Genomic DNA, 18,611 nt, shown 5'->3' with positions numbered 1-18,611 from the left:
ACTTCCATCCCATCGCGAGTGGGTCCTGGATACCCTGTGTCCTACGGCACAGGAAGGGCCTCAACGGGATCCTGCGGGGCCTGGGACCCGGACTCTCTTTGGCAGGAGCAAAAAGTAAACAAACCGAAACACAGCTCGAACTGAGAGTGGAATGTGCAGTGCCCCTGCATTACTCTTCCTCGTCTGCGTCTGGGAGCAAGCGCTAACGAGGAAACGTTCTCCAGGCTGTGTGCAGGGTGCTGCCCCCGACAGGGGACAGGGCGGCCACGTCCTCCCCTTTCCCCGTGGTCCACGGTGGCAGGGCCCGGGGCCTCCGCCGGGGCACCGGCCACGGGTCCTGGGTCCCCGGTGGCCCTGAGACCCCAGGGACCCCACTGGCCGACCTCGCTCCTGCAGGGAGAGCCAGGATCCAGGGGCCAGATGCCCTGGGGTGGGAGCTTCAGCTCCTTGTTCCTCAACATGGCGGCTGCCGAGGCCCGGCCCCGAGGGTGGGGAGCGCGGCGGGCCTGGCCGCCCGGGGCTCCTCGGTGGGCGAGCCCGGCCCCGAACCCCGCCGCGTGTCGCTTCCACACCTACTCTGGAGGCGTGCCCGGCGGCCAGGTTCGGCCCGGGAATCCTCTGAGTGCTCCAAAGCCAGCCCTCCTCCCGTCACAGGCCTTCCCCACAGTATCCACAGGCAGGGGCTGGAGGCCGTGCTCAAAAAGCTTCCGCTTGATGGCACTGTTGCTCCAGAAATGCCCAGCACCCTTGCGAGCGCGGCCTCTCCCTCCGCCCTTTGCGGATCAAAAAAGGCCCAGGGAGGCCCGAGAGCCATCCAGGCCTTCCGAGTGGGGTTGGCCCTACTGGGGGGTTGGGGGAGGTGGTGTCTCTTCCTTCTGGGGCTTCTCCTTGGCAGTAGGCGCGCACAGGTAAAGACATCGCAAGGAATCCGTGCATCGGTGGGTCCATCTCCGCATGCCTCTGGGAGTTGTTTTGAGGCCACGCTGCCTGGCCCACATGTCCTGGCGACCGGGACCCTGTCAGGTCTGCACACCTGGGGACGGGCATCCATCTGGGTCGTGTCGGGCAGAATCCTAGCTCTCTCTGGACATTGATTCAGAGCTAGAGGTGGCACAAGGACCTGGGTTTCTCCGCTTCCTGCGTGCTTGCCTCTCTGCTGTTCTCATCCAGCTACGTGAACTGGCTTAAGGGCTCAGGAGCAGGCCCGAGAGGGTCTAGGCCACTATGGCAGCGGGAGGAAGTGACGGGGACCCAGGGAGTTGGGGCAGATTGCCCCTGCTCACCTCCAGGGGTGTCAGGCAGTCACTCTGCCATGGAGTGCCCGGGGTAGGGGGTGCAGGGAGGTGGTTTGGAGTTGCTGGGACAGGTGTAGATCCCAGTGGCTCCCCTCCATCCACACAGACAGATGACCTTGGGGAGGGCCGTCTGTTCAGCAGACCCTTCTGGGGAGCTCTCCATGGGACTGTGTCTGTACTCTAGCCTCAAACCCCCCACTCGTTCGTCGCTTCATTCCCTCGCTCCCTGCTCCACTCGTTCATTCGTAAACACGCAGGTACACAAGCGTGTGTGTGGGCGCGCGTGCGTATCATGCGTGCGTCGTGTGTAAGCACGTGTATGTACGCTTACAGAGCGTGTACAAAACGTCCCTTCTCTTGTACTTTTTCCCTGTAACCGCCTCGGGGGTGCCGCTGTGGATAGGACTTTCTCCCAGTCAAAGCCAAAGCCCTCACCGTTGCTCGATGGCCGCTCCCAAGTTGTCCCCCCCGGTCTGCGGAGGGAAGCACACGTCCTTTTTGCGTGCGTATGTATGCTCCCGGGGTTGAATGCAGGTGAAAGCAACGGGCCGCAGAGGGCTGTGTGCATGTCGCCTGCTCCCTGACCCCACCGGGCTCACGTAGTGATATTGCATTTTCTGTACATCTCATATTTTATCCATCCATCTGCCTGAAGACCAACATTTGGGTTGTTTCCACCTCTTCACTATTGTGAATAGTGCTGCTAAGAACATGAGTTTGCAGACATCTCTTGAAGATACTGGTTTCAAGTATTTTGGATATGTATTTAGAATCTGGATTACTTGGTCATATGGAAGTTCTATATTCAATTTTTATAGGATCTGATATACTGGTTTCCATAGTGGTTATTCCATTTTCTAATCCTAGCAGCAATGCACAAGGGTTTGAATTTCTGTACATTCTCATCTATGACCGTATTTGTTTTATTTTGATAGTAGCTATGTTAATGTGTTGGAGGTGACTTCTCATTTTGCTTTCGATTTGCATTTCTCTAGAGATCATTGATGTTAAGCACCTTTGCATTTTCTGGTTGGCCATCTGTATTTATCTTTACAGAAATGTCTATTTAAAGTCCTGCTCATTCGTTAATCAGGTTTTTGTTTTTAAGTTTGTAGGAGTTCTTTGTATATTTTAGATAATAACACCTTATCGGATATGTGATTTCCAAGTATTTTCTTCTATTCTGTAGATTATCTCTTCACTCTTGTGTCCTTTGATTCACAGCAGTTTTTAGTTTGATGTAGTCTCATTTGTCTATTTTTGCTCTTGTTGTGTTGACTAAAGAAAAAACTCCCAACTTTTAGGTTGTGCCTAAGTTTTATTGTGGGATCTCAGTGAGGACTATAGCCTGGGAGACAGACTCTCAGAGAGCCTTGAGGAACTGCTGAAGAAGTAAGGGAGCAGCCAGGACATATAGGACTTTTTTTTTGCTGGAAAAAACATTTAAACGATTACTGTTAATCACAAAAAACAGACATCTGAAGTTAATGATTTTAGTGCTTTTCTATGTATGGGAAGATGCAAGAATCTTGGCTCACTGAAATTATTCCTTATCTTCATTATCTAGGGCCAGTTTCCAAAGTGCAGAATGCTTCCTGTTTTTCTCCCTCCTGAATTTCCCTCAGGGTGCACCTTCAAGGGGTGGTTGCAGTGGCTGATGGCTTGATCCCTGTAGAACTGGAATGGTGGGCAACATTCTTTGTTCAGTGGAATGGCAGGCAACATTCCCTGTCCACAGCTGCCTATGCTTCTCATGTCATATCCAAGAAATTCCAAAACTGATGTCAAGAAAGTTTCACCTGTTTTCTTCTACGAGTTTTATAGTTTTGCTTCTTACATTTAGTTCTTTTATATATTTTGAGTTAATTTTAGTATATGGTATCTTTCTTTTGTGTTTATCCAATTGGCCCAATAGTATTTGTTGAAGGGACTGTTTTGCCATTGAGAAGTATCAGCACCCCTTCGAAAATCATTTGGTCATATACAAGATGGTGTTTTCTGGGCCCTCTAGTCTTCTCCATTGGTCTACGTGTCTGTCTTCATGCCAGTACTAAACTGCTTTGATTAGTGTAACACCTTTTTGTTTTAAGTTTTGAAGTCAGGAAGTGTGAGACCTCCAACTTTGTTCATTTTCAAGACTGTTTATTTGGAGGTCCCTTGAAATTACTTATGAATTTTAGAATTTTTCTATTTCTGTAAAAAATGCTGTTGGGATTTTGATAGGGATTGCATTAGCTTTGGGTACTATTGACATCTTAACAATATTGAGTCCTCCAATCCATGAATACAGGATATGTTTCCATACATTTGTGTATTCTTTAAAGTTTTTCATCAATGTTTTCTTGTTTTCAGTGTATGTCTTTCACTTCTTTGGTTGCGTTTATTCCTCAGTAGTTTATTCCTTTTGAAAAAGAAGCTTTTTCTTAGATTGTTCTTAACTTAAATTTTTATTTCTTTAAAAAACTTCATTGTTTCATTATCCTCTTATTTCATAGATCTATAAACAGATAAAAACACTGACCACTATTTTTCCCATCACTTGCAGAAAGACTCTAAAAGTTTGGGGTTTGCTGTTTCATACTATTAACATACACATGGAAATGGAGCTATAAGTTTAGGTTAAAAATTCATCCCTATGCCCTATACTGTTAGGCAACCATCAGTTCTAAAAACTTCTAAGTTTAAAAATCGTAATTGAAATTCCTAGTTTGTCTTAAAAAAAATCCCAGCACAGGGACTGATTGAAATGATTGAAAGAGCCTCCTCCAAATTCCAGTGCCCAGTAGTAAACAGAGCCTGGTTATTTAACCTGTTTTTTTAAAACCTGTGTATAAATGACCAACAGGACATGGGTATCTGAATATACACGCAGCAAACAAATGTATATGCATATAGCAGATTTTACACTTATTTAATTTGTATGACTGTCATGATCTAGCCTACATTTCTTTTTCAGATTTGTCTAGGGTTCAAAATGCATGTGAAATTTCATATAAATAACCAAATATAAACAGAATGTAACAAAGGGTGGCAGAATATGCCACCTAAAAATGTGCCACTTTGGCATAAGGATTATTTTGAGGTGAAGGGCAAATACAAAGAAGTAGATACAAGAAAAACTTCCTGCCCTCCCCTATTTGCCTAAAAGCAGGACATAAATTTTCAAAGGTGTCCCTCCTCCCTTTTCAACCAGGAAGGAGAAAAGTTAATCCCTGGAAAAAACATTAGACCTTCTCATCTGGAAACAGCACCAGAGGAATCTACATAACAAACTTTACCAACTAGCCCTTATCTATATTAGTTTCCCATATATTTCCCTTGTCACAATTGTCTCTAGAAATTTCAAGGTTCTTTTCCATTATCACTTCTCTAAACATGTATTGTTCTTTTGCTAAAATACTATGTAAACTCAAGTTCTAACCAAACCTTTGAGTTATTCAACTCTGGGGACTTCCATGTGTCACAAGTGATACACATGTTAATAAACTTGTTTTTCTCTTGTTAATCTCTCTTTTGTTATAGTGGCCCCAGATAAGAACTTGGGAAGGGTAGAAAGATAATTATTTTTCCCTCTTTGCATTGGGCAAATGATATCTGCAAATGATGTCTGTCATGGAACAATAAAGTGGAAAACTTTACCATTCACCATTCACAAAACTATTTAGAGCTAAAAGAAGTTTAAACAAGTACACTTTCAAAAGATGTTGTTAACTTTGTATCACTCATAAGCCTGAGGTTATGCTAGCCTTAGTTGCTCCCATCCCAGGTGAGAAGCAAGTTCCCAAGAGCAGGCACTGCCTGTGCCTTATCACCTCCCGCTCTTTGCCAGGGACCTGCTAGGGAGCCAGCGCCTCTTCCACAGCCTACCCAGGGCTGGTGTAGGTGGTGTCCACACCACCTAGGTGGGTGGGGGATGTATGGGTCACAGTGACTTGCAGGTTTTTTCTGCCTGACTGGTACCTTCATTTATAATCTCCTTTGTTTTGAAAAAAAGAAAATGGTCTTCATGAAAAGTAAGGTTTGCATAATGGAGATAGTGTAGTATAGAGGGGAAAAGGAAGTTAACCACTGAAGCCACCACGCAGAGATGAGAAGTGTTGATTTGGGGCATGTATCATTGCAGCAGGTTGTTCCCTGAGGACACAGAGAGAGAGAGAGAGAGAGAGAGAGAGGGATATGTAAATAAAGATCACTTAAAAACAATAGTCTAAGGAGCTGCCTAGACCCTTGAACAATGTGGGGGTTAAGGCTGCCGACACTCCCTGCAGTTAAAAATCCGTCTATTACTTACAGTCAGCCCTCTGTATATGTGGTTCCTCTGTATCTATGGTTTCGCATCCATGGATTCAACCAACTTTGAATCCTGTAGAGTGTAGTATTTACTACTGAAAAATATCCATGTATAAGTGGACCCACGCAGTTCAAACCCATGTTGTTCAAGGGTCAACTGTATTGGGTTACTCAACAACTGACTGTAAAGATATTTTTGACTCTCTATTTCCATTGACAAATATAACCTTACTTCATTATTTTTTAAGAAAAAAAACAACCCATCTTCACTATTACAGAAGACTGAAGTCACCCCTGTCCAGATCCACACCCCAGTGTAATCACCCTTCCAAGAAACACTTAAAAGAAATCCATGGGCTCTGCAACGACCCCAGGGCAGCACAACTGGCCTGCTGACTGCCCCTAACTCCTCAGGATTTCCTGCCTCCCTTCTGCTCCCCCACTGAGCACCTGCACAGGCCCAGGCCCCCCAAGACCGCCTGCTGTCCGGCTAGTCCCAGCCTTGGCTCAGGCTCTGACTCACAGCGCCTTTTCTCACCCATTCCCTGCTGTTTGGGCAGAGCTGGTGGGAATTTCCAGGGCAGAAGGGAGGAGGACAGTGAGGACCCTGAGGTGCTTAGTTCTGGCCAGGCAGCTGCCTTTTTGCATTTCAGGTCACCACAGGAGATCTCACAAAGCGCAGCTGCCTTCAACTCCTAGGGAGTGAAGGGAGGGCTTCATGCTCTGCTACAACTTGCCCGCCTTGTTGAGGGTGGAAAGTGAAGAGAGCTTCCACCTCCTCCCCACGCGGAATTACCTGACCAGTCCCTGGGCTCTGGATCTCAGCTGCCCCTCTGGATTCCTCTGTGAGTTTCTTTTCCTTCACTCTAGGGAGGAGTGGCTGTTTCTCCATGCAGAGATCCAAGTCAAAGTCTTTTTTCTGTCTCCATTCCCTGGATGAACACAGATGCAATAACTACTCATTGTGCCAGGAAATCGAGGTCCAAAGAGGCTACGTGGCTTTGCCAATGTGAACCAGGAGTGGTTCACACACACAAGGGGTGGGGTGGGGTGGGGTGGGGGGGGTTGGGATGGGGGCGTCTCATGCTGCAAATCCATTGCTCTCTCCATGCAAATGGCCACTGAGGGCAAGAGAAGATGTTCAACGTCATTAGTCATTAGGGAGACCAACATCAAAATCACAAGAGATACCACTTGACGTCTACCAGGGCAGCTGTAATTTTAAAAATGGAAAATAAGAAGTGTAATAAGGATGTGCAGGAATTGAACGCCTCATACACTGGCTGGTGGGAATGTAAAATGGTGCGGACACCGTGTAAAGCAGTTCGGCACTTCCACCAAAAGTTAAACATAGAGTGACCACGTGACCAGCAAGTCCACTCCTAGACACGTATCCCAGAGAACTGAAAACATTCAAACAAAAACTTGTACGTCGATGTTTACGGCAGCCTTATTCACAAAGCCAAAATGGGGGAAGCAACCCAAATGTCCATCGACTGATGAATTTTTAAACAAAATATGCTATACCCTTACCATGAGTTTTTATTTAGCCATAATATGGAATGAAGTAGTGATACGTGCTGAAATACGGATGAATCTTGGAAACATTATGATACATGAAAAAAGCTAGACACCAAAGAACACACATTGTAAGATCTGATTCACGTGAAGTACCCAGAACAGGCAGATCTACAGAGAGAAAAAATCCACGCGTGGTTGCCATAGGGCTAGTGAGAAGGGAACGTTAGGAGGAAAACTTTTTCTCTACCGTCTTAGGTTCAACTGGCTAGGGGCCTGAAAATTAATTATCGGTAAATTAATAGGAGAAAAGTTTATTTACCATGAAGGAGCTTTCAGATGAAGAGGCTCCCTAGACGGCTAGAGATAGGGGTTTATATACCAACTTCGCAAGGGGGCTTGGTGGATCAGGACTTCAAAGGATGGAAGGGTCTGATGAGGCTTATTTACACCATCTTCTGGAATGTTCTCATGTCCAAGATCAGGCCTCCCTGATTAGAGACACGCCCCCCCCCTCGTGTGGGTGGGGTTGTGGCAGCTGTCTCTTATAAAGTTCTGCTTTAGCCAGATAAGGGCAGTTCAGAGAAGACTTATTTCTGCCTCTGTTGTAGCTCAGATGTTTTCAATTTGAAGTAATCTTTGTACCATTCAGGCCGGTTTCAGTCCCATCCCGAGAATAGGGAACGGCAGATAATAAGTATGGACTTCCTTTTGGGGGTGATGAAAATGTCCTAAAATTTATTGTGGTCACGGGCCCACAACTGTCTGAATATAGTAAAAATCAGTGACTAGTACATTTTAACATTGTGGATTATATGGTACATGAATAGCATATCAAAAATTTAAAAAGCAAGCCAACACATACATTTAATAAAATTTCAGTAAAAGGTAGATGGTACATTTTATAATGTGGGTGAATCAAGGTGAGAATAGTACAACCCACCGATCAACCCCCGTCTCCCCGGCCAGGGGAAACTTTTTGTTTCCCATCAAAAGTGTGGGAAACAGCGCGGGTGTTCTGATGTGATACAATTGACACTGTACAGTACAGCGCAATCTGATACTCCTGTTGTATCATATAGGGGTACAAAGCATCAAATCTAAAATGTGCCTGCTAAGGGACATTTCCCTGGTGGCGCAGTGGGTTAAGAATCCGCCTGCCAACCCAGGGGACACGGGTTCGAGCCCTGGTCCGGGAAGATCGCACATGCCGCGGAGCAACTAAGCCCGTGCGCCACAACTACTGAGCCTGCGCTCTAGAGCCCGCGAGCCACAACTGCTGAGCCCGCGTGCCACAACTACCGAAGCCCGCGCGCCTACAGCGCGTGCTCTGCAACAAAGAGAAGCCACCGCACGCCGCAACTAGAGAGGGCCTGCGCGCAGCGGCGAAGACCCAACGCAGCCAATAAATAGATAAATAAATAAATTTATAAAATGTTCCTGCTAAAATAACTGAGCCTGAATCTAACCATACCCAGAGATCTCACTACGGGTTATTCTGTTTCTACTGGAACATGTTCAGGACAGGATGCGTATAGAGTAACACTGAATGTGAGTAATTCTACAGGACAAATAATCTAGTCTTTTCATCAAAGGAATAGCAAAGAAAAAACGGGGAGGGGCTGTTATAGATGAAAAGAGGACTAAGTCCTATTTCAGCGAATGCTATGTAAGATACTTCTTTGGATCCTAATAAGAACAAATCAAATTTAAGAGAGATATTTAGGTCAAATAGATACATTGGACATGGATGGTTTCCTGTGGCATTAGGGAATAATTGTAATTTTTCTTAGATGTAATGACGGTATTTTGGTTATGTTTTTTTAAAGCCCTGTTTGTTATAGTTTATGTTACCGCAGAGTATGTGGAGGAAATAACTTCTTTGGATTTACACACGAAGTCGTAGGATATCTGGAATATGCTTTGGAGTATGCTAGAAAAAAAAAACAAATAAATCTTAAGTGGCAAAGCGTTGATTGTTGAAGCTCCTTGACCGACATACAGAATTCTGGATATATTGTCCTATCGGCTTTGTTTGAAATGATCCATGATACAGAGCTAAAAATATCCACAAAAGCAACTGTGCCAACCAACACTGATAAAGTAATCGTGTTTTGAGTATGTTATTGAGTAATATGGGTGAAAACACCAATCTAAAAGAGTTGATTCTGGTTGCATTTACAGAGCTGTAATCGGTTGTATCTCCAGTTAGGACTGGAAACAGGTGGTTTTTGTTTTAAGTACTGTAGAATTATCCAACCACTTCATTAAAGCGTAGGGTATCTATTTTTAATGATCTCTTGTGTGAGAATGTAAATACGGGGAGGAGATTCTGAAAGACGCACACTCTACAGGTGACAGGGTCAGCTCTGGGAATGGCATGAACATTAGGGCTGGTGGCCAAAGGTGACCGTCATCATTTGCTGAGCACCTACTATGTGCCAGATACTACTGTTCTTCGTGCTGGACATACAGACACGAAAGAGACCTAAAGTCCTTGCTCACATGGGGCTCACATTCTAGTGGGGGAGACTGAAAGGTAAGCTCAATAAGACCCACGTGTATTATAATGACACGTGCTGTGCAGCACACGAAGGCAGGGAAGGGGAATAGGTCTGGGGGAGGGATCTGCACCTGCAGGTAGGTTGTATGGAGAAGGCCTCACTGAGAAGGGGACATAGAGACCTGAAGGAAGAGACGGGGTGGGGTGGGGGGGACCTTGTGGACATCTGGGGGATGATCCTCTGAGGATCATATCCTGTGTGCCTCTTACTAATGTTATGCTGTTAAATCATTTAGACACTTACAAATAGTCATTGACCCTCCAGTTTTGAAGCAGGAGGCGCTGTGGTGTATTTCTGTCCGTTTGGAATTGGTCAGGGTTAGGGCCACAATTACCTTGATGAGGATATGGTTGAAGACCTTAGCCACTTTGAATAAATCGAGGTTCTAGCCATGCATACTAAGTGTGTGCTCCTATAAAATGGATCTTTTTGGAATACGTGTAGAGATTGGTCCCTCCAGAACATCTTGCTGAAGTGGCTCGGTCCACTTCTGTAAGTTGTTTATAGCTACGCGACTGACAGTGCTGAACAAAACCCAAACTGTCATTTGCCCCTTGGGCCAGGACGCTCATCCCTCGTGGAAATCAATCAGTTATAAGTGGGAGAACATTTCTGTATCTGTGGCTGTAGGGCTGACAGTTTATTTATTTATTTCACTAACCTCAGGGACAGTAGGTTAGGGAAGCAGAAAGGCTGATCCGGTATCTCTGACCACAAGCCTCAATGCCAGCAAATTACCATATGAAGTGACCAAATGGTCACAGTGGATTACGTCACAGTGGGTTTGCAGTATAAAGTCCAGACCATCTGTAGCTGTAGGCTTATTTCTCCTAAGGGTAGGCAGTGGCTGGATGGGTGTCTTTTGCAGAACTAGGAAAAGGCTGGTGTGTTTTTGTTTTGTTTTGTTCCTTTGTTTTTTACTTTTTTCATGCTGAATTCTTACTTAGGGAAATTAATCTGTATCTGTGGCCAAGGTATTCAACAATACTTTCTTTCCTTTTCAGGTCACAGTTTGGTAAGAAGATCCAAGGGCACGATCAACAGCTCGTGCACTGCCTTGGTGTGGACCCAGAGTTCAAGCACAGACGAAGATCAGACACTGACTTCACACTTCTGATAGGTACACAGTACAGCCCTCAGTTGTGCTTTGATTCTGTTTCCCCCTTCTGTACAGTAGGCTCCCCTCTCAAGGCAGGTCTCTCACCGAACTTCCTCTTGTTAGTGTCTGGCTAGCACCACGTCCAGGTATACTCAGTCCCTGTAATTGTTCATCGTGACGATCAGGAGAGTTCTGCCTGTGAGATTCAAATATCAACCTATCTGGTAAGTTCCAACACCCCTGAACTCAGTTGAAACTCGAAGCCCAGAAAAGGCCATTATTTTACTAGAGCCGATTTCACACATCTGATAGGTATGGAACATAACTCCCAGGTGTACTTTGTGTTTTACCCCCTTGCTTTTTACAAAGGTGACTTTCTGAAATGTTTTAATCCAGTTTATACTGGTGCCATGGAGGCACGTTCTTCACGCTCAAGACTGAGCAAAGGCAGGGTTATTTCAGTAACCTGGGACCTTTTAAAGCTATAAAAAATAGCCCGACATTTTCATAAACCCTAGAGCTAGGAAAGAACTTGAGGGGAGCCTGTTTGTCCCCTGGATTGCTGAGAAAAGGACCTTCTGTCATCCTACACTGGAATCTCTGAGAAGGATGATGTGAAGCTTCTCATGTGAAATGTACCTTGCTATATAGCGCCTCCTAGTTTAAGAAGTTTTTTTTATACCGTATTGAAATCTCCATTGGTAAGGATCCAGCATACACTCATTTGTCGATTCTTTACAGGAGGAAAACTAGAGCTGTCAAATGCCAATTCTATAGTATTCTTCTGGTCTACAGCACAGGGCAGGCTCAGTAATAATGAAAGAGGAAATAGCTTATTATTGTTTATGATGTATTGTTCTTTTGTGATTTTAACAGTAATACACCCATAGGTGATTTAGAAAGTTATACAGGTTTGATGGGGGAGTCATAAGGGACTGTTTCCAGTAGTTGTGCTGGCTGATCACCTCTTATGGACCATACCATTGGCACGCTCTCCTGTTGATGTGGGTGAGCGGGTCAGGGTTCAGCAGACATTGGCTTCGTGTGCTGTATGCCAGCTTTTTATGACGATTGTGTTCTGTGAATCAGCAGTTGGGGCAGGGAGAGATGAGGGGACCAGAGACGGTAGTCAGCATCATAACCCCCTCATGACCTCATCAACCTGCCACCTCTGATCTGGAACACATCCTTGTACTTCTCCAGGTTTTGATATCTCTAACTAATTTCTGGGTAAATCCATGAAAAGTTCCTACATATTTATGGTCAAGGACCTTTTCGAGAAGCTGATGAATACTGTGGAAATTAATTTTTTAAAAATGCATATCTGTACATACATACACAAATTAGCAGCTACTTCAGGAAGTTTAAGGAAACCTATGGACCTCTCTTAAGAGCACCTAGACTTAGGGAGTTCACTGTCTCTTCCAATTTCACACATCTGTGGTTCTAGTGCCTTCCACCATTCAAATCATATCAGGCCCCTGCCTGAAGCTCTCCAATAATTTCCCATTGAAATTAGAATGAAAATATTTACCAAGCATGGCCAGCAATGAACAAGATCGGGCTGCTCTTTGCCCTGATCACTCAACCTCTTTTCTCCTTGGTTACTTTGCCCTAGACACACAGGTATGTTCCTTCTGAGCTTTATTAACAGGAGTATAATAGGCAGAAGATAAACTGCCCTGTTTACAGTGTACACCTTGATAACTATTGACATATGTTCCACCTGAGAGATGATCACCACACTCAGAATAATGAACACATCCATCACACCCAAAAAAGTTTTTGCTTCCTTGGTGTGTATAGTAATGACAACTACATTTTGCTCCAAAGAGGTTCTCTAGTTATTTATTTCATCCTTAACTAGGGGTAATTTATTATTAAGACAATTACGTATGTTGGAAAACAACTTGCTCCTGGTATACTTCAATGTACCTGAGAAATTTCTTTCCTTATGTATTTGATACTTTACGCCCCAGGTCGAATGTTACCGAAGTACAGTCCTTCACAGGAATCTCATATTGACGAGTGTTATTATATGTTCTCCTATTAATGCTTTTGTTTAAGGTATTTTGAATGTTAATCATAGTAAATTTGGAGTCCCTGGCACATTTCCACCCATAACAAATCATGAAAGAAATTTTATAGAATCCTGTACTCAATAAAAGTTGAAAAATATTGGAATCATTTTGAAATGGTAAGAGTGTGCTTAAAATGTATTCATGGATGCTTGGTTATGGGCCTCAACAAACCTAATGTTGAATTCAGTAAGTTAGCTAAGGAAAGAGTATGTGGTAGCTTATGATTTATGTGTGGGATAGGCCAATTTCTCTTTAATGGCAATAGACATAAAATGGTCATCTACAAAATGGTCACCGTTATGTATTGTATGAAAGGAAAAAGTATTTTTTCAACCTTCTTAGGGTCCCCGGCTAGGTCTGAAAATGAAACTGATAAAAACAGATTAACAGAAGGAAGGCATACAAATTTATTTGGTATAAGTTTTATGTGACATGGGATCCTTCATGAGCAAATGGTTAGACTTGTGTATCTTATGCTAGGTGTGATGAAGAGTGGACAGTCATGGAGGAATATGATAGATTAGGGAAAATAAGGTAATTGTAGTAAATGGGGGGTCATCTTAGCAAGGCCTGTTTGTTTGGATTCTTCTTGGCGTCCCTTCTAATTCAGAGATAAAGATGCTCCTTTCCTGATTCTTGTATGGACTAGTCAAATCTGAAGAAGATAAAAACAGCAGTTGGAATTTTTTAAATGATAAGGGTCATTAAATGTTAGATTAAAACGGTTTTAATTTAATCACATATCCTCTCCTCTCTCTTTTGCAAAACCTTTTAAATATTGTTTCAATTATACACTACTTTATACTTCTGGACCCAAACCATAACCTCCGAAATTTCTTTTTCCTACTAAAACAAACTTACTGTGTAATCTACTGTTCCTTCCTCATCACCCTTAATACATATTGAAGAAAAGCACTAGCCATATTATATTAAAGTGACAAATGAAATGAAGTTAGATTAGATATGATTAGAAGCAATCAACCTCAATACATCCGCACCGCGTTCCTTCAGCTTTCACTTCCTTACAGTGGGTAGTTCCTTGGAGATCTGTGAGATGGCTGTCTAGTTCTATGTTCTGTGGTCTCTAAAGTCAGCCTTCTTGATAGAAACAAAAACCAAATCCCCCCACCCTCTCTGCTTAGGGTGAGGTCATTCAGCTTCTTCGGATTGTCTACTACACATTTTAAAAAGGCTATTCCTAACTCATGTAGATTTGGTGAAAGTTGAGGTTGGTTGTCTTGTCTTTTAATGTTAATGTCTTACACAAATGCTTTTGAGCAACTGCCAGCTTTTTTTTTAAATTAATTAATTAATTAATTTATTTATTTATTTTTGGCTGCGTTGGGTCTTTGTGGCTGCGCGTGGGCTTTCTTTTTTTAGTTGCGGTGAGCGGGGGCTACTCTTCATTGCCGTGCGCGGGCCTCTCATTGTGGTGGCCTCTCTCGTCGCGGAGCGCAGGCTCAGTAGTTGTGGCGCACGGGCCTAGCTGCTCTGCAGCATGTGGGCTCTTCCTGAACCAGGGCTCGAACCCGTGTCCCCTGCATTGGCAGGCGGATTCCTAACCACTGCGCCACCAGGGAAGCCCAATTGCCAGCTTTGTAAATACCTAGATTGTCTTGCTTGTTTCATGAAAGCATAGCTACAGTTATACTAGGTTCTACCCAAAGTTTCATGCCTTTTCTTTTTACATCCATCCTATGAATCTTTAGTATAGTATTTCTTTCCTATTGGTAGAAGGGAGAAGGATTGAGGCAGAAGGTCAAAACTCTAGTTTTCATCTGTCTGACAAGAAACTGAAGTGCTTTCATATTTCTTCAAAACTGTGTTTTCATGGAAATTAAGTTATCACTTTTCCTCTATCACTCCAGCATCACAGAGCAACACAGAGGTTACTTAAGGGTTTCTGAAGACATGCCTTTGCTTTTTCTGTCCCTAGAGTAGATTCTAACAACTTGAGCCTCACATGTTTGCATGAAGCTTTCATTTTTATTGGTGAAAAAAAATGCATGCTTTCTGGGCAATAGACCTTTATGTATCCAATGATTCTTCTTTTAAGTAGCACATTCAACACTCACTTTGAGAATCTTAGAATCCACTTAGTTTTAGGCACTTTGACCAGTCACACAGGAATGGAGCAAATTGCGACAATCTATCTGCCAAAGCTTTCTGTAAGGATATATTTTGGGGAAAGGAGCACTGAAAAATAATAACAAAGTCATTGTAGTGTTTGTTTGATGCTTTATTCTCTTCACCAACATTTAGAATGAAACCATGTATGTTCTCCCAATGACTATTTGTATTCTTCTCTTGTTCTGTCATTTAAAGAAGCAATATAAAGGAAAAAAAAAAAAAAGGAAGAAGAATAAGTTAGTTATAGAATGATAAGCAGTAAGATCTTATCTCAGCAGTGCTACGACCTGGCTGTGGCTTTAAGTAAGTCACACTCCTTGCATTCTTAGCTGCTTCATCGTTAAAAGTGAAGGATAAGGATTAGTGGACTTCTACAAAGGCTCTTCCCACTCACATATTTCAGACCTGTGTGATTCTGATTCTATGTGTGGTTGATTTTAAATTACAAGCAGAAAGATTGTGTGCCTCTCTGCAAAGGTAGCAAGGGAACATTTACATTAGGAAGTTGTGGACAGTGTGCTTGTGTAGGCACTCTGCTCAAAAAGCCCACGAGGAGAAGCTAATTTCAGGAGGGGAGATGGGAATGTGGATTCGGAGAAATCATGACAAAGATAGTAGTGAAGTTGAACAAGGTGACATCTCAGTGAAATAGGAAATCAGATCACTGATTGATCATGAAAGCTCTGGGGAGGGTTTGAAATTTAATGAAACTAGAGATTTGGATTAGCCACTGGCACATTGGGTATGAATGGATAAAATTATCAAGTAGTATTTCAGGTTTGACTCCAAGCATTAATATTATCATATTGTTCACTGCTTTTCCTTCAGACTTGGATCTAAATGGCTTTTATAATTTCTCATGGTCAAATATGCTCTGAGAATGAATATTTACCCAAAACTAAGGTAATTTTTATTCCACAGACTCTAATGACAATTCTAGCTAGGAACATATATATCACTTTTAGAAATAAATGATGCATGTATATATAGCCTTTTAAAATGACGGACTCAAGCTGACACTTGCAACAAAGGGCAAAGGAGATGTAAATATTACCTGTTCATAGCCAGACTTAAGCTGTGTTCACTGTAAGTATTCAGGCTTGTTAGAACCTATTTAGAGGAGTGATGAGATAACTGGGACAGGATTCACCAGATGAATGTCCCTTTTAAGGGAGGAAAAAGAAATCCTAGGTTCTACACCTGAGCCCTATAAATTAGATTGGCCAAGAAGAGAAAACAACTAAATAGAAGTTGATGAACATGCGTAATGCCCAAGTAAATGGGAGCATTCAGCAGTAAGTAACCGAAAGGGGTGGTTAGAAGGTGAGCCTATATACCATCTTAGGCTAAACAAGGAATGGGAATTTTTGGGGCTTCTGGGTTGGGGAGGCAGGTTTTGGGAAGCTGACCAGGAAAAGTATGGTAAACAAGGGTGTTTTTAGTAAAGTTGCTCATGCAGATATTTAAGTCATGCCTTCTCCATTGAGAAGAGTTAGCAAAAGATAATAGCTAACAAGTACTGGCAAGGATGTAGAAAAAAAAGGGAACCCTTGTGCATTGTTAGTGGGAACATAAACTGGTTTAGCCACTATGGAACAGTATAGAGGTTCCTCAAAAATAAAACTACCATATGATCCAGCAATCCCACTTCTGGGTATATATTTGAAGGAAAAGAATCCATTATCTCAAAGAGATATCTGCACTCCCCTCTTCACTGCAGCATTATTTATCAATACAATAGCCAAAACATGGAAACAACTAGGTGTCCATCAAGGGAGGAATGGATAAAGAAAGAAAATGTGATATAGGGAATTCCTCAGCAGTCCAGTGGTTACGACTCTGTGCTCTCACTGTCGCGGGCCCGCATTCAATCCCTGGTCGGAGAACTAAAATCCCACAAGTTGTGCGGCGCACCCAGGAAAAAAAGAAAAAGCAAAGAAAACGTGATACACACACACACACACACACAATGAATTACTGTTCAGTCACAGAAAAGAAGGAATTCTACTACTTGCGGCAACATGGATAAACCTTGAAGGCATTATGCTAAGTGAAATAAGCCAGAGAGACAAATACTATACTCATCTATATGTGGGATCTGCTAGGGGCAGGAGAAATATGTGAAGATGGTCAAAAAGTACAAATTTCTAGTTATAAGATGAATGAATAAGTGCTGGAGATTTAATGTACAGCATGATGAATTTCTTGTGTACTTGGAAGTTGCTAAGAGCAAATCTTAAAAAGTTCTCACCACACACACAAAAAGCTATGTGAGGTGACGGATGTGTTAACTAAGCTTATTGTGGTAATTATTTTGCCAAATATATGTATACAAATCATCACAGTTGTACACCTTAAACAATGTTATATGTCAAAGTTAAATAAGAGTTTGTAAGTCCTCCTCTTCCTAGTAAGGGAGAGAGAGACACTTTTTACAAATAAATTTCCCTTATAAATGGAAATTTCCTTTGTAGAAGGAAAGCCTGTGCCCTGTTTTTGGAGCTTTTCACGTGTTGGCTGGTTCTCAATGGCCTTTATCTCAAAATATTACAAAGAGGAATATTTTGGAGTAGCATACTCTAGTACCCTTCACCCCCATTCAGATGGGTGTCTTTTGCCTAACACCGCACTTTAACCTCTCACCTTCACTCTCGTAACATTCTATACAACTGTTTCAGTTAATCATCATATAGCATATATCATTCTACACTCAGATTTTGGGGAGCATCTCTTTTTGGACGCTCAATTAAGGTTGTAAAACAACTCTAATTTGTATTAATGTACAGTGCAATCTCTTTTCAATGTTATATATTTAAGAAATGAACTGCTTGATAGCTTTTTTTAAAATTATATTTTTTAGTAGTTTTAGGCTTACAGAAGAATGAGTGGAAAGTACAGAGAATTCAATATAAACTCTTGCCTACCCCTCACTCCAGCTTTCCCTGTTAACAGCTACCATTAATGTTGCACATTTGTTATAACTGGTAATGAACTCTAGTTTACATTGGGGTTCAATATTTGTGTCATACTTCTATGAGTTTTGACAAATACATAATGATATTCGTCCACCATTACAGTAGAGTTCTATCGCCCGAAAAAAAAAAAAAAAATCCCCTGTGTTCCACCTATTCATCTCTCCATCCCTCCCATGGAATCCCTGATAATCACTTATCTTTTCACTGTCTCCATAGTTTTCGCCTTTTCTTGCTACAGTATGTTTTTTTTTTCCAGGTTGGCTTTTTTAACTTAGCAATGTGCGTTTAGGATTCCTCCACATGTACCTTTGTTTTGTAGCTTGATAGCTCCTTTCTTTTATTCTGCACCAAAGTTTGTTTATCCATTCACCAACTGAACGGCATCTTGGTTGCTTCCAAGTTTTGGCAATTATGGAATAAAACTGCTACAAACATTCGTGTACACGTTTCTGTGTGATGGATTTTATGGTAGGAGTATGTGTACCTTCCTACAAAAGTGCCAAACTATCTTCTAAAGTGTCTAGAACATTTTGCAGTCCCACTGGCAGTGAATGTTCCTGTTGCTCCACATCTTCACCACCATTTGGTGTTGATGGCGTTTTTATTTTAGGTTGGGGGCATATTTCATCTTGCTGCCACTTCCACCACCAGCCCTCTGC

General features: G+C 42.7%; 1 protein-coding gene and 1 long non-coding RNA gene across 11 annotated transcripts in view; one reads left to right on the top strand and one right to left on the bottom strand.

The window, feature by feature from the left end:
- The window catches only part of LOC309652082 (uncharacterized protein), a 311,046-nt gene that overhangs the window by 247,437 nt on the left and 44,998 nt on the right, over positions 1-18,611 (bottom strand). The window contains exons 6-7 of one of the 10 annotated variants that reach the window (XM_082445591.1): positions 6,382-6,517; positions 5,061-5,429 (exon numbers count right to left, since the gene is read on the bottom strand). The exons of 7 other annotated variants lie outside the window; for them this stretch is intronic. In XM_082445591.1, the coding sequence (XP_082301717.1) occupies positions 5,262-5,429; positions 6,382-6,517 (304 nt within the window). In that variant the 3' untranslated portion in view covers positions 5,061-5,261. Of the gene's footprint in view, positions 1-5,060; positions 5,430-5,621; positions 5,681-6,381; positions 6,518-18,611 lie in introns of those variants that run through there. 2 more of the 10 variants (XM_082445599.1, XM_082445594.1) reach the window with 2 other exon arrangements.
- The window catches only part of LOC309652103, an 81,461-nt gene continuing 67,847 nt past the window's right edge, over positions 4,998-18,611 (top strand). The window contains exon 1 of the long non-coding RNA XR_014258574.1: positions 4,998-5,061. This is a non-coding gene — a long non-coding RNA (uncharacterized lncRNA). The remainder of the gene's footprint in view (positions 5,062-18,611) is intronic.

The sequence above is a fragment of the Balaenoptera physalus genome (genome assembly GCF_965194825.1).
Source record: "Balaenoptera physalus genome assembly, chromosome: X".
Lineage (NCBI taxonomy): Eukaryota > Metazoa > Chordata > Mammalia > Artiodactyla > Balaenopteridae > Balaenoptera > Balaenoptera physalus.
The sequence above is the reverse complement of the archived record's forward strand: the minus strand, read 5'-3'. Positions and strand labels throughout refer to the sequence as shown.